Raw genomic sequence first — 26,269 nt, forward strand, 5'->3', positions numbered from 1 at the left:
TTTGCCTGTATACACAGAAATGGGGTAGTTTTAAATTTTTTGTGGACCCTCCATACTGTTTTCCATAGTAGCTGCATTTACATTCCCACCAACAGTGCATAAGGGTTCCCTTTTCTCCATATTCTCACCAACACTTATCTCTCATATTTTTGATGATAGCCATTCTAACAGATGTGAGATGATAACTCATTGTGGTTTTGATTTGCATTTGCCTGATGATTAGTGATGTTGATCACCTTTTCATGTACCTTTTGACCATTTGTACGTCTTCCTTGGAAAAATATTTATTTACTTCCTCTGCCTATTTCTGAGTCAGGTTTTTGTTTTGTTCTTTGCTATTATGTGAGTTCCTCATATGTTTTGAATATTAACCCTTTATCAGGTATATGATATGCAAATATTTTTTTCCCATTCCATAGGTTGCCTTTTCATTTTGTTGGTGGTTTCCTATCCTGTGCAAAAGCTTTTTAGTTTGTTGTAGTTCCACTTGTTTATTTTTGCTTTTGTTGCCTCTGTTCTTGGTGTCAAATCCAAAAAAATCATTGCCAGACCAATATCAAAAAGCTTACCCCTTATACTTTCTTTTAGGAGTTTATGGTTTCAGGTCTTAAATTTAACTTGTTAATCCATTTTGAGTTTATTTTTGTGTATGGTGTGGATAAAGGTTCAGTTTCATTCTTTTGCACATAGCTTTAGAGTTTTCCCAATACCAGTTATTGAAGAAACTATCCTTCCCCCATTGTATATCTTATCTCCTTTGTCGGAAATTAATTGACCAGCAAGTGTGGGTTTATTTCTGGCCTCTTTATTCTGTTTCATTGATTTATGTGTTTTTATGCCGAAACAGCACTTTTGATTACTGCAGCTTTGTAATATAGTTTGAAATCAGGAAGTGTGATGATGCCTAAGCTTTGTTCTTCTTTCTCGAGATTGATCTGGGTATTCAGAATCTTTGGTTCCATACAGATTTTAGATTGTTTTTCTATTTCTGTGAAAAATGCCATTGGAATTTTATAGGGATTGCATTGAATCTAAATTGCTTTGGATAGTGTGACCATCTTAACTATTAATTCTTCCAATACATGAGCACAGAATATATATTTATTTGTGCCTTGTTCAGTTTCTTTCATCATTGTCTTATAGTTTTCAGTGTACAGGTCTTTTACCTCTGGTTAAATTTATTGCTAAGTATGTTATTGTATTTGATGCTCTTTTAAATGAAATTATTGTCTTAATTTCTCTTTCTGATAGTTTGTTGTTAGTGTATAGAAACACAACTGATTTTTTATGTTGATTTTATATCCTGTAACTTTACTGAGTTCATTTATTAGTTTTAACAGTTTTGTGGTGGAATCTTTAGGTTTTTCTATATATGATATTATGTTGTGTGCAGATAGAGACCATTTTACTTCTTCCTTTCCAGTTTGGATGCCTTTTATTTCTTTTTCTTGTCTAATTGTTCTGGCTGGGACTTACAGTACTGTGTAGAAAGACGTGGCAAGAGTGGACATCCTTGTCTTGTTCCTGATCTTAGAGGAAAAGCTTCCAGCATTCACCATTGAGTATGATGTTAGCTGTAGGCTTGTCATATGTGACCTTTATTATGTTGAGTTATGCTTCCTCTGTACCCAGTGTGTTGAGAGTTGTTATCATGAATGAGTATTGAATTTTGTCAAATGCTTTTTCTGCATCTATTGAGATGATCATTTGATTTTTAGCCTTCATTTCATTAATGTGGTGTGTTGCATTGGTTGATTTGTGGATGTCAAACCATCATTGCATGCCTGGATAAATCCCACTTGGTCATGTCATTGATACTTTTAACACATTATTGACCGGGGGATTTTTGCAGAAACTAATGCCTGTGGCTGATGGTTTGTTATGTAAGCGAATATTGAAACACCTGCGTTTGAGTAAATATCAACAACATTTTTTGCACTTAATGTATTTATTTGAAACTTTGTACATGTCTTACTAAAGCATTCTAATATTTCATTAGAGTGTGATAGGCAGTATAGCAGGCACCTCTGTGCAGGGGAACAGAACATCTATTACAAATATACCATGTTTCAGTGCACGTTCCCCTGGAATAGCAGACTCTACACTTTCTGGTGGCATTTGCTTTTGGTCCTGTGGGTATTATTTCCTCTAGAATATATTCTTTTATTTTACCTGATAGTTGACAAGGTGGATCTTTGCGGTGCACTGTTCTAGAAATGCCACAAGAAGGACCAGGTGTGGGACTACCGCTATATTCACCAGAATGGTCAGTTCCCCATTCTCTAGCTACTGCTAACAAAAATTGCTTGTAAGTCATTTTATTCTGCACATTAAGGCTGCAATAAATTTTAAACTCATTGAATAAAACTGCAATTACTCAAATAGAAACCTACTTTCTTATACCATTTTCGAGTTCTCCGGAGGATATTGATTGGATCGATCAACTCCCTTCATGTATTTATTATACTCTGATATACAGGCGGGCTAAGTTATCTGGTGGCCAGTCCTCCGTCTTCTTTTCCTGTAGTTGCTATGGAGGTGTCATGAATAGTTGTCACCATGCGGACTAGCCTCTTGTCTTTTCATATAAGAAGAGTCACTTCTCCCTTCCATAAGAATGTCATTTCTCCCCTCGGTAGATTTTTAGATTTCTCCTTTAATTGGTTTGGTAGACCACGATTCTCTCTTATAGTCCCACAAACTCTGGCTTTATTTTTCAACAATATTTCAGATGTGGACACACTGTTGTAGTAATTGTCTTGGTAAATATGGTGCCATGAACCAAGATAAAGTTGTAGGATCGATAATATTGTTTCTTGCAGTTTCTTCCTTCATCCGTGTAAATCTCAAAGTTGCATATATATCCAGTTTCACTTTTACTCACCATCCTGACCAAAGTTACATATTTTGGTAAGTTTTCTGGGATTATAAATTTTGAATCTGAGTTGTCCCCTCCACTTTATCATTGCCTACTCAAGTGATAGCTCTTGTTTGGGTATATAGATCGATTGAAATTTTGGTAGAAAATAATCCAAAAGAGGTTTAACTTTTGAAATTCTGTCTGTAGGAAGTGGAGTTTCTGAGTTATCGGTAAAGTGAAGAAATACCATTATTTGTTTGAACCTTCTCGTCATAATCTTTGGAAAGATTGGTGTTTCGGGATCAGTCAACCAGTATTCTTTCCAGTGTGACTTTCTTATTTGTCCTATCAAAATTATTAATCCAAGAAACTTCTTCATGTCACTATTGGTTACATCAGTCCATTTTAAAGCCTTATCATACTTTTTATATGATTTTTCATTCTGTTGGTAACACAGGTTTGTTTGAGAAGTGACCAACTTGAAAAAGTCATTACCAAAAATTAATTCTGTTATTTCACTAACACTTTACGGGTTATTACATTCAGTAGTTACACCTGATACACCTGTAAAGTCTTCTAATTTTCGTGAAGTGTTGTCTTCAATCCACTCTTCCATAGAAGCAAAGGAGCATTCTCCAGCTCCGTGAGTTTCACTTTCTGTATCAGAATCAATCACTAAGGTTTTTTGTCTTTTTGTTGGTCTAATATTCACATCATCTGAATCAGAACTATATTCTGAAGAATTGTCATCTTCTGAGGCACTAGTGTATATGTCGCTAGGACAGTCAGAGAAAGTATCTGTATAAAATTCACTGAAAAATTCTTCTTCACTCAAAATTTTGTGATGCGTCAGTTTTGAAAATTTTATGGTAATAAACTTGCATTTATAATATACACAAGATTGGGACAAAAACGTAACAGAGCAAAATGTGAATGATAATGACAGTCATAAGTTGTATAATGAACCCTTGATCAATTTTAAGCTCTAACAACTTTGCACTGTGATGTTAACTGTATCACTCTCTGTACTGATACGTCTCCGGTCAATAACGTTCGGATAAGAAAAGACGCATTAATACCTCTCCGGTCAGTAATGTGTCAGTGTACTGTTGAATTCTGTTTACTAATGTTTTGTTGAAGAATTTTGCATCTACTTTTATCAGGGATACTGGCTTGTAATTTTCTTGTATCCTTATTTGGCTTTGGTATCAGGGTAATTTTAGCTTTGTTAAATGAGTCTGTTGAGTGTTCCCTCCTTCTCTGTTTTTTGGAAGAGATTGAGGATTGGTACCAATTCTTTAAATGTTTGATAGAATTCACCCTTTAAAGCCATCTGGCCCTGGAATGTACTTTTTTGGGAGGTTTTTACTAATTCAATCTCCTTACTAGTAATTGTTCTGTTCAAATTTTCTATTTCTTCACGATTCAGTCTGGGTAAGCTGTATATTTTTAGGATTTATTCACTACTTCTAAGTTGTCCGGTTCGTTGGTGTGTAATTGTTTTCCGTCTCTTACGATCCTTTGTATTTGTGTAGTATGAGTTGTAACATCTCCACTTTCATTTATAATTTTATTTATTTGAGTCCGTTGTCTGTCCCTCCCCCACTGGCCCCCCACTTTCTTGATAAGTCTGGGTAAATGTTTTTGTCTATTTTGTTTATCTTTTCAAAAAACCAGCTCTTCGTTTCTTTGATCTTTTCTACCGTGTTTTTGGTCTCAATTTATTTCCACTCTGATCTTGGTTATTTCCTTCCTTCTACTAACTTTGGGCTTAGTTTGTTTTTTTCTTTCTAGTTCCTTATGGTGTAAAGTTAGATTGTGTATATGAGGTCTTTCTTTTTTCTTAATGTAGGCATTTATCACTGTAAACTTCTTTCTTAGAACTGTTTTTGCTGCATCACTTAGGTTTTGGTGTGCTCTGTTTCCATTTTCAGTTGTCTCAAGATATTTTTTGATTTCTCTTTTGATTTTTTTTCACCTATTTGTTGGTAAGTAGCATGTTGCTTAATCTTCACATATGTGTAAAATTTTCCTGTTTTCTTCTTGTAATTGATTTTTAATCTTGTTTTAAGTAGTAGTTAATTGGTTTGTTAGGAAAAAAGAATTCAAGTAGTTTTTTTTTTTCTCTACTCTAGGTACATACCTCCTGATAAGAGAGAAGAAAACGACCAGTCAACCCACAAGTGGATGGTATATGTCCGAGGGTCTCGTAGAGAACCCAGCATTAATCATTTTGTCAAGAAAGTTTGGTTCTTTCTTCATCCCAGCTATAAACCAAATGACCTTGTGGAAGTTAGGTGAGCACACTTGAGTTATTAAACCTGAGAAGTACAGATTTACTGAAGTGGAAGGAAAGTGATTTAACTTGAGAACACTCCCTTGAAATTCTTGTGTTATTAATAATTTACTCAGCTTCGGCTTTTAGTCACAGTATAGTTTTAGCTGTGGTTCCCTCTTGCAGATTTCTGTCTTACTGAACAGGTACCATCCCCTTCTGTCAGGTTGTTACCATATGAATTATATTAGCTGATTCTGCTCTCCTCTGGAAATAGCTTAACTTGTTTATATAGATACAATGTTACTGTTTTTTATGATTATCAGAATATAATAGAATTAAATAAAGGTTTCTGAAATTACGGAAATATTTAATGTTGAAAGTTCTCCATGATCTCACCTTCTCAGAAGTAACCCTTAATGATATTTTTCCTGTATATATAAACCTAGTGTAGTTGTTGAGGTTCTTTGTTGTCATTATTTCACAAAGATGGAATGATAATATATAGTTCTGAAATTTGTTTCATTTAGGTATATTCTTTACATCTTTATGTGATGTTACGTATCACATATATATTCATTGTATGAATGTATTGTAGAAGTGGTTGTGGGTCTTTATCAGTGAAGTCTCCTGTATCCTCAGCTTTCTTCAGAACATTCCCTCCACTCCTGACTCTTAAGTAAAACATGGCTATCTCCTGAGAACACCACTTCTCCCAAGAAAACTTTCAAGTGGCAGCTGTTTTTTTCTCTCACACAGCATGTACCATTGGGTCTAAAAATGGGGTGCATGTCTTTCTTGCTCATATTTGTGGCTTCTAGACCACCTTTTCCCTTCTCTCTAAAAACCTCAGCTCCTTTGAAGCTTCGTAAGATCTGCTGCTCCTCCTTGTCGCAGGCATCTACTGATTTCCCAGTCAATCCTCTCTTTCAAAAACAGTATTAGCACCTGGTGTACTGATTTTCTGTCAGTACGGTGCTCTTTTTTTTTTTTTTAATATTTGTTTTATTTATTTTTGGCTGCGTTGGGTCTTCGTTGCTGCTCACAGGCTTTCTCTAGTTGCAGTGAGTGGGGCTACTCTTCATTGTGGTGTGCAGGCTTCTCATGGTGGCCTCTCTTGTTGTGGAGCATGGGCTCTAGACGCATGAGCTTCAGTAGTTGTGGCACGTGGGCTTCAGTAGTTGTGGCTCGCGGGCTCTAGAGCGCAGGCTCAGTAGTTGTGACACATGGGCTTAGCTGCTCTGTAGCATGTGGGATCTTCCTGGACCAGGGCTTGAACTCGTGTCCCCTGCATTGACAGGCGGATTCTTTTTTTTTTTTTTTTTTTTCCCCCCCAGTACGCGGGCATCTCACTGCCGTGGCCTCTCCTGTTGTGGAGCACAGGCTCTGGATGCGCAGGCCCAGTGGCCATGGCCCACGGGCCCAGCCACTCCGCAGCATGTGGGATCCTCCCGGACCAGGGCACGAACCCGTGTCCCCTGCATCAGCAGGCGGACTCTCAATCACTGCGCCACCAGGGAAGCCCAACAGGCGGATTCTTAAACACTGCGCCACCAGGGAAGTCCCTCTAGCAGTACTCTTGCCCTCATTTTTAAGGGCTTTGACATGCAGATAGACAATTCATCCAAAACCCTGGTCTCCCAGTTCATTGATAACCTCACTTTAATAATAATGTTATGGTAGTGATATACCATAGAATCTAAGCTGAGTAAGGAGAGAAGGAGATTACATAAGAGCAGTGATGGGTAGTGCAAACTGGTGTGGGCAAGAAATGGAAATCTCTGTGGGGGTCAAAGGAATGGAGTCGGAAGATAGGAGTTGTTGGTCAAAAAGTCAAATACGTGGAAATGAGATTTTTTTGTAGCTAATACAGAACATTTATCTTCTTCATCTGGATAGTTATGCGTTTATCAGTTATCAGCTGATCTGTCCTTTAATACACACTAAATTTTGACATAAACATGGATCTGTTGCTAGATTCTGTTAATGATTTTGATTCCTGTACTAGTATTATACTATTTTTAAAATTAATTAATTAACTTATTTATTTATTTTTGGCTGTGTTGGGTCTTCGTTGCCGTGTGCAGGCTTTCTCTAGTTGTGGCGAGCTGGGGCCACTCTTCATTGCGGTGTGGTGTGTTGGCTTCTCATTGCGGTGGCTTCTCTTGTCGTGGAGTGTGGGCTCTAGGCGCGGGGGCTCAGTAGCTGTGGCTCGTGGGCTCTAGAGCGCAGGCTCAGTAGTTGTGATGCACGGGCTTAGTTGCTCTGCGGCATGTGGGATCTTCCCGGACCAGGGCTGAAACCTGTGTCCCCTGCATTGGCAGGCGGTTCTTAACCACTGTGCCACCAGGGAAGTCCCTATGCTATTTTAATTGTTTTGCTTTATAGTATATTCTGATGTTGAGTAGAGTATGTTCCCCTGATTATTATTATTCTACAGTTTTTGTCTTGGTCATTCTTGAGTATATATGTTGTTCCAGATTAGTTTAGAATCTCTGTCAAGTTATGGATTGAAATTGCATTGAATTAATGATTAATTTTCACACTTTTTATGATATTGAATCTTTCTGTCTTGTCTATCCTGGAGAATCAATCAGTGTAAACAAGATTTTTTTCTTTTAATGTTTATAAAACTTCCTTTATTTTCTTGACATATTTCACTGGATAGAACCTCAGAAAAGTGTTGATAGTCTGTTTATTTCTAATGGTAGAGTTTGATAGCGGAGCAATTACATTCTTAGGCTCTCAAACATTAGTATTGAGAAGGCCTTGTCTGTGATTTTGTTTCAGTCTATACCTGATTCATGAAATCTTTCAGAAATACCCAATACAGCTCATCTAGCCTCACCTGGAATTCCACTGGATACCTAGACTTGTTTTCTTTGCTAGGAATACCATCTTCCTATTGTCTGTCTTCTTCACTTACACACACATGCACATATGCATATGTACATGCACACACTGTCTTTCTTAAGGTCTGCTGTTTATGCTTCAAGACATAACTCAGGTTACTTTCTCAGTGAATCCTTCCTTGCTCTACTTTCTTAGAGGGGTTAAAATACAGTAAATGATTGTTTACTTGAATTCTTGGGGTAGTAACAATATTTTATAGTTTAAGATAACTTACAGAGTAACAGTATTTTCTGAGTTTAGATATACTGACTCCAGATAAGTCCAGTATTTTAATACACATATTTTAGTGAGTTTGGTAAGAAATAGTAGATGAGTTTAAAAAGTACTTTGTCTATAAAAATATAAATAATAAAAAGAATATATGTTTTAATGTCCAGACCAGCAAGAAATTCCTTTATATAGTAAAAACAGCAACAAAAATACTGTTTTAGGAAAACATTTTATTTAATATAAAGCATGTGAATCAGTTAAAATGTATTAATCATATTTTTTATTGATGATAAACATCTGATTTACCAAAAATGGGATTAAAAACTCATTACCTAAAACCCTAATACTTAATGATGCAAATCAATGCCTATTTTATTTCTCAGTTCTCATCCCAGGAATTGGAATTTGTGAAACACACTGAGTTCCTTTAAGTTTTAGAATATATCATGCAGTAATATATGAAATTGTATTTTTTAAGAAGTCTCTACTAATCTGCAGGTAAAGGTGGCAAATCACACTTATCAGGTTGTATTGTAATAGTCTGAGGAAATCCAAGGAAAATATCATACATATAGCTCCTCTTCAAATTTCTCTCTCATCTTATACATCTGGAGTATCTTCTGTTAATAGTAAATGAGCTTTGTTTTCTGAAATTTATGAGGCTTCACATCATGGAAATAACCTCTGACAATTATTTTCTGTCTGGTCCATGCCACTCTGACAGTATTGCATAACTGGCTGTGGTGGTATATCTGACCAGTTAGTTTTTCACAGCTTGTGAATTGCACTATTACTACATACCTTTCCCAAGAGCATACTTTTCCATACTTTATTAACTACTGGGTTATGATTTTTAAATAGTATTTTAAAAGAGATCCTTGCTTGTGTGCTTCTCGTGTTTAAAACTCCTGAGAAATAATTTGTTAATGATCAACCATATCTCTGTGTTTTTATAGCAAGTAACGTATATAAGTTTATTATTACACTTATTAATTTACATGTATGTCTCCCTTACTAGATTTAGAACTTCTCGATGTTTGGGACCTTTTCTTAATTCTTTCTCTCCCTGTGATCTAGCACAGTGTCCAGCATGTAGTAAATGTCATTTCTTGTTGAGTGAATTATTGAATTTATGATGTGAGCCATTCCATTTGTAGGTGGCTGTGTTTGTTTGGAAGTTTTTAATTATATTGAGCGGAGACCTAACTTCTAAACAGTACACTTCCCGTTTGTTTTGTAACACCACACAGAATCAGTGTAGTCCCTTTTCCATGTAGCTGTTGTTCAAATATTTTGAAAGCAACTGTTAGGTCTCTTCTGTTCTCCTCCAAGCCAAATATCCACATTTGTTTCAGTTGTCATTCGTGTGACTTTGTTTTATGTTCCTCTGCCGTCCAGGTTATATTCTCTGACACACTCTGGTTTGTCTGTATTCTTAAAATATTCTTCTTAGAGTTGAACTTTAAATTTCAGGTAGGACAGAACATTAACATGTGTCCTAGATTTAATTATAACTCTGTGTTCTTTACAAGGCTTTTAAGATGTTTCTTGTGTCAAGTATCTAAAGTAACGTGATGAGTAGGCGAGATCTTTTCAGCTGCCTTGAAACTTAGGGATAAATCTTTATCTCTGGACCAAAGCACATGTATGTTCATCGTGCACTCTGAATCTCCTCGTCAGAGCACATTACCTGATGAAGAGCATAAGTAGATTCTGTTCCTATAGACCATCTGTTTTCCATTTGGTTCTGTTATTCCTTAGCCAACTTCTTAAAAGCTGTGACTGTAAACTTTGCTTTTAGGTACAAGATAGTCACTAAATGTATGCTAGGCTCAGGACTTGATACAGGCATTGCAGAGATGAAGAACACATGGTTACTGTGACAGTAGAATATTCCTGCCCTTGGTGCATGAGAGACTAGAGTGTGCTCGGCCCCCAAGGGAATTTCCTAGTGAGCCTCTTCAAAACATTTGTATCATTAAAAAAAATAAAGCATGGGCCCTGGAGTTTAAATCTCAGATCCACTACTTATTTGCTGCATGACCTTGGGCTAGTTATTTAGCCTCACTGTGTCTCAGAGGGGATATTTCATATTGTGATTTAAAAATTAGATAAGTTAATAGATATAAAGGGCTTAGAACAGTGGTAGGATCATAGTAAACAATATAAGTGTTTGCTTTTGCTGCTGTTATAAGGAACAGAATGTGTTTACCCTGAAAAGAAGAGAACTTAGTGGAATGTTTTAGGTTTTTGAAGGTCATGTGGAGGAGGAATTTGTGATTGCAGAAGGCATACTAGAAGTAACATGCAGGAGGAAGATGAAATATTTTTATAACAGAGCTCTTCAGAAATGTGATAGAGAGTGTTATTAAAGTAATGAATTCTGGGTCACTAGAAGTGATCCTAAAAGACTGGTTGCCGATTTGAATTATTTGGGCGAGGAATTGTGCTTCATTCTGTATTTTTAGGAAAGCCATTTTTAAAGCCTAGTATTCTGTGGGTTGTCTTCTTGGTTACTGATACATTTCACCCTCTATGAGGAATCTAGAAATATAGAAGTCTATTTAGGGGAAGCAGTCCCCTTTTTGTGTGAAATACATGTCTTTTGAAGTATAACATTTCTGTAGCTGTCTTATCTGTTGGTAGGTCTTGGATTCCTTTTTTGTTTCCAAAAATATGGTTAGGGAGGAATTTCCTGTTAAAAAGCATTGTTCCTTTTTTCCTGATTTGTCTGTCTTCTGTCTTCCCTGGCAGCAGTCCTTCCTGTCCATTCACTAGAGTTTAGCCTATGTACACAAATTGAGGAGCACAGCTGATTTACTATATCCTTTGTAAGAGAAATTCAGCATACAAACCATGAGATTGATGAATATTGCAAAATGAATTTGGGCCATCCACTTAGCTTTACTGGAATTTAAATGACGAAACTTGTCATCAATAGAATTTCCCTTAATTATTCTTCTTAAGTCCACCATGTCTGTAGGCCCCACTGTATCTCTGGCTTTGGATTCCTTTTTTTCAGCTGCTGTCTCAAGTCAGCTTTCTCATTTGACCCCAAGCCTGTCTTTATTGCTGTCTGAACCTATGCTGACATCATGGCTACTTCTCTTACTAACTCAGCTGGTTTCTTCCATCCACGGCACTGTGTTTCTTTGCTTTCTTTTCTCTAGTTTATAATACAGCTGTTGCTTCCTCTACTTTCCAGGCTTCTGTCATACTCAGGGATTTTTCCTGCTTTGGGCTCTCCTGGTAGCCTCTGGTTTTGTGCCTGATGATTCATATCTGTTCCTAGACTCCTCTCAGGTTGTGTTCTTGGACTCTGCCCTTACTGAATTCATGTCCCTCCTTAGTTTTCCAAAAGCACATCCCACTGAAAGTTCCTTTCTCCCTGCGATGTTGGCATTCTCTCTCATTACAGGAATTCAAGCCATTGATTCATAATGGACATTTTCATCTTAAAGCATTCTCTCTTTCCCCCATTAACTTAAACCATATTATTCTTGAGTACATGAAGGTCTCAATTAAATTTTTAAACTTTTTATTCTGGAAAATTCCAGACATATATTGGGTTGGCTAAAAAGGTCCTTTGATTTTTAAGTAAAAATAAAAGACACATTTTTCATTTTCACCAAGAACTTTATTGAACAGTGGATTCACCGTTTTGTTCCACTACCTTCTGCCATTTTTCAGGCAACTTCATAATTCCATCTTTCCAAAACTTTTTATCTTTTTGAGCAAAGATCTGTTCTAGGTGCCTTTTACAGTCTTACAGGGAATTGAAATTTTTTCCATTAAGAGAATTCTGTAAAGACTGAAATAAATGGAAATCCAAAGGTGCAATGTCTCGTGAATATGGCGGATGAATCAGAACTTCCCAGCCAAGCTGTAACAGTTTTCGCCTGGTCATCAAAGAAACATGCGGTCCTGTGGTATCCTGATGGAAGAAGGTTATGTGTTTTCTTTTGACTAATTCCGGACGCTTTTGGTCGAGTGCTGCTTTCAGTTGGTCTAATTGTGAGCAGTACCTGTTGGAAATAATCGTTTTGTTTTCCAGAAGGCGCTCATAATAGAGGACTCCCTTCTAGTCCAACCATGTACACAACATCACCTTCTTTGGATGAAGACCGGCCTTTGGTGTGGTTGGTGGTGGTTCATTTCGCTTGCCCCACAGGCAAAGCTTCCATTCCACATTATTGTACAGTATCCACTTTTCATCGCCTGTCACAGTTTGTTTTAAAAACAGACTGTTTTCATTATGTTTCAGTAGAGAATCGCGTGCGGAAATATATGGTCAAGAAGGTTTTTTTGCTTATGTGGAACCCAAACATCAAAGCGATTAACATAACCTAGCTGGGGCAAATGATTTTCAATGCTTGATTTGGATATTTTGAGTATGTTGGCTATCTCCCACGTGGTATAACATTGGTTGTTCTCAATTAATGTCTCGATTTGATTGCTATCAACTTCAACTGGTCTACGCAACCATGGAGCATCGTCCAGTGAGAAATCTCCAGCATAAAACTTTTGCAAACCACTTTTGACACATTTTGATCAGTCACAGCACCTTCTCCATACACTGCACAAATCTTTTTTTGCATTTCAGTTGCATTTTTATCTTTCTTGAAATAATAAAGCATAATATGCCAAAAATGTTGCTTTTTTCTTCCATCTTCAGTATTAAAATGGCTACACAAAAATTCACCAATTTTGATAAGTTCTTTTTGTGTGTGTGTGTGTGTGTGTGTGTGTGTGTGTTTGTGTTTGTGGTACGTGGGCCTCTCACTGTTGTGGCCTCTCCCGCTGCGGAGCACAGGCTCCGGACGCGCAGGCTCAGCGGCCCTGGCTCACGGGCCCAGCCGCTCCATGGCATGTGGGATCTTCCCGGACCGGGGCACGAACCCGTGTCTCCTGCATCAGCAGGCAGACTCTCAACCACTGCGCCACCAGGGAAGCCCGATAAGTTCCTTTTTATTTTTTTTTATTTTATTTATTTTATTTTTTTTTTTGCGGTATGCGGGCCTCTCACTGTTGTGGCCTCTCCCGCTGCGGAGCACAGGCTCCGGACGCGCAGGCCCAGCGGCCATGGCTCACAGGCGCAGCCGCTCCGCGGCATGTGGGATTCTCCCGGACCGGGGCACGAACCCGCGTCCCCTGCATCGGCAGGCGGGCCCCCAACCACTGCGCCACCAGGGAAGCCCGATAAGTTCTTTTTTAAATGCACGCTGATGTGACCGCTGTCACAATACAATCTAACAAAATTGTTTCAAATGAAGTTAAAGACAACTAAGCACTACTAGAGCCATCTTACTGAAAAATAAATAAATGTACCTTTTGGCCCACCCAGTACAAAGTAGAGTATATTGAATCCTCACGTACCCAACACCAATTATCAACAGCATCCAGTCTTTTTCTCACCAATCTTCCTTTTTATTCCCTTCACAAATTACATTTTGACTGCTGAAAATTCTCTAGTCCAATTAGCATTCACACACATTCCTCTCTATTCACTAAAATTATATAAAGTCATATATAATTTGTTAAGTCTTCTTAGTAGATAGTTTCAAATAAATTGTCACTTTCAGATTGAGCATTCATGATTTATTTTGTTTTTGCCAGAGTGGAGGAATAAATGATTGTCTAGGGGTAGGGAACGTACCTCACAGCCTATGTCTATCAAGTAGCAATCAAGGATTCTGGCTTTAATACTGCGACATCCATCAAATCACCTTAGTTCCCTGTCTGTGAAAATAATGACACTGGATTGTATGGTATAAGTCTCTTAGCTCTAAGTATTCAGTAGTTGAAAGTTTAATGTAGGTTTGAGTTGCATTTTTTATGATTTAGCATTTTAGCAAAATTCAGCGTATTAATTTAGCATCAAGTGAGGAAATCTAAATAATTATTAGAACATGTGAAGTTCTAACTTAGCCATTATGGGAAAACTATTCTTTCTAGAATGAGAGCGTGAACATGGACTAATATATTAATATCTGCTTTTCCCTAGAGAGCCTCCTTTTCACTTGACCAGAAGAGGCTGGGGTGAGTTTCCTGTCAGAGTTCAAGTTCACTTTAAGGACAGCCAGAACAAGCGGATAGATATCATACATAATCTGAAGGTATTGTAACAAAACATTGCTCCCCAGAAATGAAGTATCTTTTTTCACCTCCACTTGAAGTGGTGGGTTAGGCCTCTGAGAGTAGTGGCCACGGATAGTGGGAGCAAGATAAATCTTTTTGAGTGTGTTTTGCTTACTGCTACAACACTTGCCTTCTGAAGGCTGGGGAAGGGGTCACTTTACAGCAGAATGTATATTCTTTAAAAAGATGAACTGGTCAGATAATCAGGAGACTTGAATCTCTGATCATAGCTCACTGGTACTGTTGTTACCTGGGGCTAACAAGTAAATGAAATCTTTTTTTTAATCTGTATTTTACTTTTTACATTTTAATTTTCTGCAAAAAGAGGCACAAATAATAAGCCTTGTCTACTTATCTCTTAGGGATAAAGATAGAAGTGAACATATTTTAGGAATTATTAAGTACTGTGGAAGGTTGTAATACTTTTGAAATCCTTAACTGATATATCCACATGGTTTATTATGTAACCGTTACAAATTTTATTTTAAAAAGTGTTTTTTATACATGGGAAAAACTACCATTATAGTAAATGAAAAGCATAGAGTATAAGACTATGTATATAGTATGAGGTCAACTGAGATTTTAAATAGGTGGAAAAAACACAAAAGAAATACCCTAAAAAGTTGGAGTAATTGAAGTAACGACATTGTGGTTAGTTTCTCCTGCCCCTTTTTTCTGTGTGTGCGTGTGTGTGTTTTTCTTTTCCAGTTTTATATAATAAACATTTAGCTTTCGTAGTTGGAAGACAGACCATTTTTTTAAAGTGCCCCACGTCCCTCTCTGTAGTAACCTCTTGTACATTTTCTCTCCGTAAAATGTAATCCTAATATTGAACTTCTCCCAAAGCTCCCTTACTTTGTGATTTACCACATTATTCCCATTAATTGCCCCCAAGTGAATCTGAGTACATTTTCAGGATTCCTGTTTTGTTCCCTTTGTTCCACAAATGTACCTTTTCCAACCTTAAGGCCGCCTGAGATTTGTCCTCCATTGTTGGTAAACAGCACTACTTAACTTCATGTTTAAGTTATTTTCTAGAGATTACTGTAAAACAAGATTGCCTTATAACCTCAGAGAAGAACTGAAACCAAATAAAGAACATATAGCCACTTTGTTCGGAGGGGCAGGATATGTTCCCACTTACTTAGAGGAAGGTCTGAAATAGTTTTGCTTTCCTCTTAACTTATTTTAAGCACTGTACATACCATCTTATATTGCACTGGGCCCAACCCTAATCCCTAAAATAAAGGGAATTGTTTACATAGTTTTTAAACATATTTTATTGTCCTTATCACTTAGAGTTCCTGGTGAATGATTGAGACAGTTTTTAAAGTATTTCTTACCAGATTTTCCTTAATTTTACTATATGTTACCTGTTGATTGGCTTTGAGAACTTAAGCACCTCTCTTGTGACCACTGATCTTTATTTATTCTGGAGTATCATTTTTCCTGCAGTTTCTTTGTTAACTCTCAGAACCATCTTTGATTCTTCCCTCTGTGTTCTAAATATTTGTTCACTTGCAGACCATTACTCTTTTCTTCATAATTTTTCTTATAGACTACCCTTCGCCCTTTCCACTCTTACTAGGCTATTATTATACTCTGTCTCCTGATTAGCTTCTTTAATGCCAATCTATCTTATTTCCCCTCAGTCCATTCTGTACACTGCCATCAGATTAGTCTTCCTAAAACAGGAGAACCATTATGTTGTTCATCTCTGAGAAGCTTTGATTGAATTCCTGTTATTCAGGTTCAGACTCCCCTGCCTACTATTCCAGCCTCTTCACATTTTGACTTGACATACTTACCCTAAATTATCTCACACTAATCCCCTGCGTGAACATCCTATTCCAGCCAGGTCAGTCTGTTCATGTCCCAGAAATGCCTTAGGCCGTCTCTTAAGTCTTCTTTTATGCTCTTCCCTCCTCGAATGTCTGTGTGTATTCTTTCCATTCTTCACGTTCCTATGTAGCTTTTCCTGGTTATTGAAGTCCATAGCGATTCCTCTGTATTCTGAAACTCTGTAGTACATAACAATCTATATTGATACTGTAATAATTACATTATATACTAAATACTCTATGTGTTAAGAGTTCAATAAAATTTAAAGTTTCTGGGATGAAATTCACATATCTGCATCCCTGACAGGTAGTCACCTAACCTCTCCTCAGCCATCACTGGAGCTCAGTAATTCCCAAAACAATCCATTTATCCATTTAGTAAATAAACTTTTAGAAGCTTCTTTCATAAATTTACCTAAAACTGCCGCCCTTTCCTGCCCCACCTCCCCTTCTAACCTTGATCTCACTTATCCTAGTTTGATTTCTGGAATAGTACAGAACAGGACTTTGTTTTGTAAGAACTCTAAAAATGTTTAATGATAACGTTTGTGTCTCTCCTTAAATCATTTCTTCCTCAGCCAAAACCTGTTCTTGTAACATTTCTTGTATGCTGTGCTTTCTTTCCAGTTTCTCTCGTCATTTTGATAATAGTTCTGTTTTATCAGTGTCTCTCTCAAAATGTGGTCCCAAGAATAAAACATAGGCCAGTGCAGATTACAGAGACTATTACATCTATGCTCTGGAGAATATGCAAAATGGATGTAGCCTTAAAATTGCCCGTATCTTTTTAACAGTCAACCTGTTGGCGAAGGTTTAAATGTTAAAACTCCAGATCTCTTCCATGGGGCTACTATAAATCTACCCTCTATTGCCTTTTCTATTATGAACACTAGGTCTCATGACTGAGTTGTCTTCTCTGTGTTGCCTGCTAAGGAACTCAGCCAGACTGAAATCTACTTCTTGCAAGGCTTTAGAATTTTCTATTTACTAACCTATCCCTGGCTTCATTTTTTCCCCCATCTCTCCTTTCCTTTTCTTTCCTTTCTACCCAACTTAACCATTTTTACCTATTGATCTTACTGTATAAGATTTATATGGTAAGCTGCCACAAATCCTTTTTCTAAATTTTAAATATAAATTAAAGTATAAGAATAAGAACCTAACCTCTTTGTATGTAATTGTAAACTTTTAAATTTATATTATTAACATTCCCTCAATTTATACTCCTTTCTCTCCTCTAAAATAAATCATCAATGAAGCTAATATACTGGTAGTTATTAGTATTACCTGTATTGCCTAAATTTTCATTCATTTTTTGCACAAGTGCTTAGTAAATATACCCTAAGTATATAATTGTGTCATCACACTGCATGTATATTTTTATAGCCTGTTTTTATAATAACTATCTATATGTCTGAGGTTGTTTTTATTTATTTTACTCAGTTTTTCTCTCAGAAAATTGAGGGGTTTTATTGACATGATGAATTTATACGTTATGAAAAAGTGGATCGTATGATATGAAGACTTGCAGTGAAAGGGGTTTTAGATAAGACTGTATCCTAAGCTTTATAAGTAAGCATAGTGAAACTTAATACTCTTCTGTCTTTCAATAGCTGGACAGAACTTATACTGGCTTGCAGACTCTTGGAGCAGAGACGGTAGGTTATTTTCCTACAGTATTATTTGGGAACAAGTAGAGTGAAAATTGATCTTCTTTTTTAATTAGGAAAAAATAATGAATGCTTAATTTTAAAAAAAGTTTCTCTCCCCCTTATTTACTTATTTTTAAATTGTGATAAAATATGCATAAAATTTACCATTTTAATCATTTTAAAGTGTTAGGTGGTATTAAATATATTCACCTTTTCATGCAGCTGTCACTACCATTCATCTCCAGAGACCTCTTCATCTTGGAAAACTGAAACTACCCATTTATAACTCACCCTCTTCCCGCAACCCCTAAACCACTCTTCTGTTTTCTTTCTCTGAATTTGACTACTCTAGGTACCACATAAGTGAAATCATACAGTGTTCTTTTTTGCGTGTGACTGCCATATTTCACTTAGCATAATGTTCTCAAGATTCATCCATGTTGTAGCATGAATAAAAATTTCCTTCCTTTTTAAAGGCTGATAACATTCCGTTGTATGTATACATCACATTTTGTTCAACCACTTATCTGTCAATGAGCACTTGAGTTGCTTCCATCTTTTGGCTATTGTGAATAATGCTGCTAAGAATGTGGGTCTCTCTGTTTGTGTCCCTGTGTTCAGTACTTTTGGGTGTATACCCAGAAGTGGAATTGCTGGATCAAACAGTAATTCTATTTTTAAATTTTTGAGAAACTGCCACACTGTTTACCATAGAAGCTGCATCATTTTACATTCCCACCAACGGTGTGTAAGGGTTTCGATTTCTCCACGTCTTTGCCAGTGCTTGTTTTCTGTTTTTTTGATACTATCCAGGGAGTGTGAGGTGGTATTTCTTTGTGGTTTTGGTATGCATTTCTGTAATAATTATTGATGTTGAGCATTTTTTCATGTGTTTATTAGCCATTTATATATCTTTTTTGGAGAAATGTGAATTCAAATCCTTTGTCCTTTTTTTTTTTTTTTTTTTTTTTTTTTTTTTTTTTTTGTGGTACGCGGGCCTCTCACTGTTGTGGCCTCTTCCGTTGCGGAGCACAGGCTCAGCGGCCCTGGCTCACGGGCCCAGCCGCTCCATGGCATGTGGGATCTTCCCGGACCGGGGCACGAATCCATGTCTCCTGCATCGGCAGGCGGACTCTCAACCACTGCGCCACCAGGGAAGCCCCTTTGTCCATTTTTGAATTGGGTTGTTTGGTTTTCTGTAGCTGATTTTTAGGAAGTGTCTCTATATTCTTGAGATTAATCTCTTATCAGATATATGATTTGCAGATATTTTCTCCCATTCTGTGGGTTGCCTTTTCACTCTGTTATTGTGTCCTTTGATGCACAGAAATTTTAAATGTTGATGTAGTCTAATTTATCTGTTTTTTCTTCTATCTGTACGCTTTGTATCATATCCAAGAAGTCATTGCCAAATTCAGTGTTATGACACTTTGCCCTTATATTTTCTTCTAAGAGTTTTATTGTTTTAGGTGTTATGTTTAGGTCTTTGATCCATTTTGAGTTAATTTTTGTATATGGTGTAAAGTAAACTTCCACCTTCATTCTAATGCATGTGGATCTCCAGTTTTCCCAGCACTATTTGTTGAAAAGACTGTCCTTTTCCCAATCAGTGGTCTTGGCACCCTTGTCAAAAATAATTTGACCATGTATGTGAGAGTGTATTCTATTCTGATGGTCTATTTGTCTCTTTTTATGCCAGTACCACACTGTTATTGGTGGGGTTTTTTTGCGGTACGCGGGCCTCTCACTGTTGTGGCCTGTCCCGTTGCGGAGCACAGGCTCTGGACGTGAGGCTCAGCGGCCATGGCTCACGGGCCCAGCCGCTCCGCGGCATGTGGGATCTTCCCAGACTGGGGCATGAACCCGTGTCCCCTGCATCGGCAGGCGGACTCTCAACTACTGCGCCACCAGGGAAGCCCAACCACACTGTTTTGATTACTATAGTTTTATAATAATAAATTTTGAAATCAGGAAGTATGAGACCTTCAACTTTGTTTTCCCACCCCATCCTCCCCCTCCTTTTTTGGTATTCATGATATATCAGCAGTAGCCATTATGATTAGAATTAGCTAAGTTAAACCTTACTCCCTTTAGGGAAATGTGCTGTGTTATGCCAGAAGATATTTATTGAGCATATACTATATGCTAAGCACTGGTTCAGGTACTGAGGATACAAAAATGAACAAATGAGAGTAGCTACTACTCTCAAGGAGTTTTATTCTTGGTTGTATTGAGAGTGGGGAGAAGGTATATGGTAAACATAAAAGCAAATAAGATAATTTCACTTACAGATAAGTGCTATAAAGAAGAGAGTAGCCGGAGGACAAGTTGGGTGCTTTAGCTAGGTTGGTTAGGGAAGGCCTCTCTGAGAAGGTGACATTTGATTGAGACCTAATGGTGAGAAAGAGGCAGTCATGCTGAGATTGGGGGAAAGAGTGTTCTAAGGTGCAAAAACACTAAATGGAAGGTCCCCAATTTTATGATTGGTTTCATTCAGTTATCTATTAAGCCAGATTAGATTACATTCTGGGATAAATCCTTTAGTTATTGAGATTGAAATTGCCTTTGAAGTATGAATAGAAATCATTTGCAATGTCTGTTAGAGCACCATGTTTTGAGACAGGTTTGGGGCTTTCTGTGACATTGATGATGGATTCATGAGCCCAGTTGTTGCCCAATCGTGTAGGTAGTGGATGTTGAGCTCCATCGGCATTCTCTTGGAGAAGACTCTGTTTATCCTCAGTCCTCCGAGTCAGACATCTCAGATGCCCCACCATCCTTGCCTTTGACCATTCCAGCCCCTGTGAAAGCATCCTCACCAGTAAAGCAGTCACATGAGCCAGTACCTGATACCTCTGTGGAGAAAGGTAGTATATATTTTTCCTTGTATGGAAATGCATTTTTACCTTGTATAGAGCAGTCATTATGGCGTGTTCCTTTCCATCCCTTGATGTTGAACTGCTGTCTTCAGCGCCTTATGAGTGTTTGGAAAATAAATTTTGCATAAGTAGGCATGCTGCTCTTCTACACAGACCTATTATGAAAATAGCCAAGCCCTTACTCTTCTCAGAAAAAATTTTTAATGCAGTTTTATCGACATTTTATAGAACACAAAACTCACTGAAAAGCATTACATTTTTATTCTTTGATGAATATAATGGTTTCCTCTAATACGTTACAGGAAGACTTTCTTGTTTGGTCCCTAATTGTGTGAACAGGAAGTTCAGATATTAGTATCTAATCTTATTTAAAATACAATATAAGACTTATATGTATTTTGACTATGGCATTTTTAAATTTAGTAAATATATAAGTATATATATAAGTATATAAGTATATAATTAAGTATTTAAGTGTTCACTTATATAACATATACAAATACGATACAAAATTGATTCTAAATGGTGTTAGTTTGATCTGTAAGTCTACGTTCAATGTGATGTTAATATTTTAGTTCTTTTATAAAAATCTCAACTTTCTCTTAAGCTTCAGTTGCATCTTTTTTATGGGCATTTAATAAAACAGGACATCATTGGCTTAAGCTAATGCTTTCTTTTGAGTTTTTCTTCTTCTCTAAACAGTTTGTCAATTCATATATAAAGAATGGGAGAACATAATGAACTTGTAAATTTTATTATATAGTGTTAGCTAATATGTTTTCTAATTTTATGAAAGAAACATTTTAATGAAACATGATTCTAGGCATGATATTTACATTTCACCAGAAAATACATAAAACAGTGTTAAATACCAGTCAACTGTATTTATTTTACTACTGGTAAATGGCTTAAATGGTTCTTGAAATGGTGAGGGATTTCAAAGTGGTTGATGACTTATTTGCCTATTTCATTTCAAGAAGGATTCCCAGCCAATACTGAAGCTGAGAGACACACTACATTTTATTCTTTGCCATCTTCATTGGAACGAACACCCACCAAAATGACAACATCCCAGAAAGTTACCTTTTGTTCTCATGGCAATTCAGCTTTTCAGCCAATAGCATCAAGTTGCAAAATTGTGCCACAAAGTCAGGTTCCTAATCCGGAGTCACCTGGAAAATCCTTCCAGCCTATCACCATGAGCTGCAAGATTGTCTCAGGTATACATGGTATATATGAGTTTGGTGTGTGTAAAAATTGTTAGAATGACAAAACAAAGTACTATGGCTTTTTTTTTTTCTTTAGTTTTTCTAAGCAGCGTTTTTGTTTAGTTAACAAGCAAGCTCATCACTGTTGATTAGCAAAGCAAAAGTGTCACAAAACAAAAACAAAAGTCATTCATATGGAAACAATTTTTGAATGAGGAAAGACATAAAATTCAAAGCAGTCAAATTTTCATCTAGAATCAGCACAGGTAAACTGTTTGCTAGGATGTATGGTGGAAACTAAGGTAGGAATTAAGTTTGGGAATTATATATGGAAACCAGAGTGACTAGTAATAGAAAAAATTTAGATGCCTTTTGGTTTGTAGTTAAGCTTCAAGGGTTGGTTTGGGATTGAGATATCTTTTATACTCTATAACCACACTAGAAATTTACTCATTCCTATGATCAGTAGGTCGTTCTGAGGTTTCATTTTCACTGAGGTTGAATTGTCCATTGCCTCGCAACAGTTTATGTTAGGTAAACTTCTAGTAGAAATATGCTTTATAGTTTTGGCTGTGCCACCTCAGAAAAGACATGAAAGTGAGTCAATAGAAATACCTAGGGAGGGGAAGACTTCTATATAATTCTTAAATGAAGGGGGTGGGGGGAGTCTTCAGTGCTAAAAACAGCTAAGCAGAAATATGATCCAAGTCCTTGAAATTGATGAAAGGTAAAGAATGTATAATTTTACCTACCAGTTAGAAGCGTTTTAGAACTTGCTGCTTCAGAGCTGGAATAGGCTGAACATATAAATTGTTTTGAAGGTTAGAGAAATTCATGGATAACAGATTTGATCAATAACCGTTGAGGATGTTTAATGATGTATCTGTCAGTAACTTCTGAGAGCTATGGGAACACGAATCTCTGGATTGTGGCTGTGACATGGTATTGAGAGAGACTTTTGTTTTGGTGGATGAATTTCATATTTTCCTATTGGAAATTCATTGCAAATCAAGACTTGGTTCCTAAGTCTAGCTGTTCACTTGCCTCCCTAACTTCAGTTTCTTAAAGTGTAACCAGTATTATAACAACCTGCCCGAGTTGTTGTTACCTGGGGACGCAGCAGTTCCACACTTATGTAAAGCACTGTGTTTTGAACTTTAATGTGCTTGCTGGGGTATCTTGTTAAAATACTGATTTATTGATATACTTGGTAGATCTGGGGTAGGTCCTCAGTATCTGTTTCTAATAGGTTGCCTGCTGCTGCTGGTCCATGGATAAGGATGTAGAGAGTGAAACGCACTAACCCCTGGCCTCAGCTGCTACTCTCAGTACCTGAAACTTACAGTCCCATTCTCTTTTCCCAACTTGTCACTTTTGTACTGGTGGCCCTGCCCCTCTTCCATTTTCTTTAGCATCCTCTTAGATGGGCTGAATATATCTATTTTGTTTAGTTTATTTTGTTTCTCTTTTTTATTAATAAAGGTTCCCCTATATCAACCCCAAGTCCATCGCCATTGCCTCGAACCCCAACTTCCACTCCAGTCCATGTGAAGCAAGGCACTGCCAGTTCTGTTATTAATAATCCTTATGTTATCGTGGACAAGCCAGGGCAGGTTATTGGAGCCACCACTCCTACTGCAGGTGTGTGTTTGAATGGAACAATATTCGTGCAATCCCCAAGATTTGATCTTTTTTAAAGGTGGAATCCTAATGTGATCTAGTAGCCATATAATGGGAGAATGAACTTCAACCATGAACAAGAGGAGGGAATACATAAGAGTGTATATATATATGTTTTTTTTTTTTCCCAGTGCTGTTTCTCTGAGGGAAGATTTACTTCTTGTAAAAGTTATATTTTTAGGAATTTACTTAAGTTTTTTTAAAAAAATTTCTTAAGATTCATAGTGAACCATATTAATTTTCTAAAAAAGAAAAAAAAAGAGTGGATTTTACTCTCATTTAGAAGACATTCTTGTTAGGCAATGTGATTAACTTTTCCAGATTAAGCTTTAGAGCAAGAATAGCTTTGTGAGCCATATATATTTTTCCCCAGTGAAATAAAAAAGTGATCTTTACTTTTCAGTGAATAAGATAAAACTTGCATGTGGGAAGGAAACTGAACCCTGTAGATATTTAAAACAAAAAACTAAAAACAAAAAAAAACTCTAATAGGAAGAATAAGAAGTCTTTGGATTCCCTGTGTTTATCATCATAACCTCATATAATTACAGAGAGCTTTTCAGGTTTCTTTGAGGTACTGTCACTAACATTTTATTTATTCCCTTCAATTAAACTGTTTAAACACATGCACCTCTGTGTAAACTTTCCTGTAGCTTTCACTTCTAATAGAAATATCGAAAAGAGAAATAAGAGAAATGACTATAAAGTAATGAGACTGATTTTTTTCTAACATGTTTGATTTTAACACAGATTAATGTGTGTTGGGCCTTTCCAACTATTTTTTTAGAAAGTTATGTTCTTTAACAATGATTATAATGGTGGGACTCCTTTAAAAAATGCTACTTTCAGATATTCCCTTTTGAGTACACCGAAGGATGCCAAGTAGGTGTCTTTTGAGGATGTTTAGTTTTAGGAATCAGCCAAAGTCTCTGCAGGCAAGTTTGGTAAATGGAGGAGGTGACCAAGTACCATTTTTAGTCTTGACTTACTGTTGACTATAGATAATGTGACTTATTTTGATCAGACCCTAAAGGCAGTTGTACTGATGGAGTATAAAGTGTTTAATGTCAGCATTTTGGAGTAGGTATAACCTTCTAGTGAAACTACTTTGAAGGAACTAGCATTCAATTGAATGCATACATTTTGGCACATTGTGAAATAGCCAACACCATTATGTTACAGTATCTCTTTCTATATAAGTGCAGAATATGTAATTGTCTACTTACTTATCCTTCTACACTTCCTTACTAGCTTCTTGTCCCTTTTTAGGTTGATGAAGCGGTCAGCTTCACAGGATGAATCCTTAAGTGTTTTTTTCTATAATAATATCATGGTTGTGAGTTTTCAGCCCTTCAAAATGAACAATAAATAGTGGGGAGAAGAGGAGGGTGGTGGAAAATGGCTTTAAAATTCCATTTTGTAAATTTTACTTTGTTTATACTTTATTTTTAAATCAACCTTGCTTATCAGGAAGTCCTACCAGCAAGCTCTCTACTGTCTCTCAGGCCTCCCAAGGAACAGGTTCCCCGATTCCTAAAATTCATGGAAGTAGTTTTGTAACATCTGCTGTCAAGGTAACACTCTTATTGCACTTTGCTAGTTTCTAAACGTGGTACATTCAAGTTGAGCCAGAATTTGCAAGTGATAATGCAGATTTCATAAAGTAGAATCTTCAAGCTAAGAAGTATCATGAAGATCAAGTACTTCAGACTCCCCTACCTTACCTATGATTTTTTTTGACAGCTTTGTTATACATTTTTCTTTACAAAGTAATAATTTGTATCTTTCCACAGTGTATTTTCCCCTTCCCCCACCTTCTTCAGGGTAAGAAGTCCTTTGAAATTTAGAATTCCAAGTATGATCTGACTTGTTCAGATCATAGTGCTAGATATCTGCTCACTGTTCCGCAGAGACAGTCACTGCTGTTGACTTAGTTATTCAGCTTATTTGTTATTGTCTTGGCTACCTTAAGGCTAGAGCCTCTGAGGTATAAACTCCTGTTTGAGAATTCCTGAGAATTCAAAGATCATCTCTTACATGACTGGTGCTAACACAGCATTTCTTATATCTAGGCACTTAATGGTGATGATATTGAATAGTTTCCTGATCCAAGGCGAGGTTTTTCTCTAATGCAGTGTAATCCGTGAGCACTGTGTTCTATGAATGCCTGAATTGTAAGAATTCCTTGAAGGTCTTAATTTTCTACCAGTGTATTTTTGCATGTTATGATGATATTTTCATTACACAGTTAAGCAGCGTTTTTAACTTTGTTTCTTGCCCCCAACATTTATTTATGGAAAATTGCCTCTGAGACTTGCCTTCTGTATTTGAGAATTAGAGACAAACGACAGTAATTTTGAATTTTTACCTTTGCTGTCTTTGTATTTGCTAATTGTTCAAGTTCTTTTTGTTGTATTGGTTTTTAAAATTTTAGTGAAAAATTTCCCCCTGCGTCCTGGGTATTTATTCCAGAGTAAGGATAACAGATCAAGTTGGAAGTACTGTTACAAGGGTGTGGTATACTGAAACACTGTCACTGCCTGTTACATTCATTTGTTTATTTAGTGCCTAGACTATAGGGATAGAAAAGAAATAGAATACAGTACCTATCCT

General features: G+C 36.8%; 1 protein-coding gene across 7 annotated transcripts in view; it reads left to right on the top strand.

Annotated features, from left to right (window-relative positions):
• The window catches only part of YEATS2 (YEATS domain containing 2), a 121,129-nt gene that overhangs the window by 57,719 nt on the left and 37,141 nt on the right, over positions 1 to 26,269 (top strand). For 6 of the 7 annotated variants that reach the window (XR_008617040.1, XM_024124400.2, XM_024124403.2 and 3 more), the window contains 7 exons: positions 4,996 to 5,157; positions 14,263 to 14,374; positions 17,851 to 17,895; positions 20,576 to 20,756; positions 21,746 to 21,988; positions 23,459 to 23,617; positions 25,127 to 25,230. Coding sequence is in view for 6 of the 7 variants with exons in the window: in XM_024124400.2 (XP_023980168.1) it covers positions 4,996 to 5,157; positions 14,263 to 14,374; positions 17,851 to 17,895; positions 20,576 to 20,756; positions 21,746 to 21,988; positions 23,459 to 23,617; positions 25,127 to 25,230 (1,006 nt within the window). In the remaining variant the exon portion in view is untranslated. The remainder of the gene's footprint in view (positions 1 to 4,995; positions 5,158 to 14,262; positions 14,375 to 17,850; positions 17,896 to 20,575; positions 20,757 to 21,745; positions 21,989 to 23,458; positions 23,618 to 25,126; positions 25,231 to 26,269) is intronic. The other variant, XM_024124402.2, reaches the window with a different exon arrangement.

This window comes from Physeter macrocephalus, chromosome 1 (genome assembly GCF_002837175.3).
Source record: "Physeter macrocephalus isolate SW-GA chromosome 1, ASM283717v5, whole genome shotgun sequence".
In the NCBI taxonomy this organism is placed as follows: Eukaryota; Metazoa; Chordata; class Mammalia; order Artiodactyla; family Physeteridae; genus Physeter; species Physeter macrocephalus.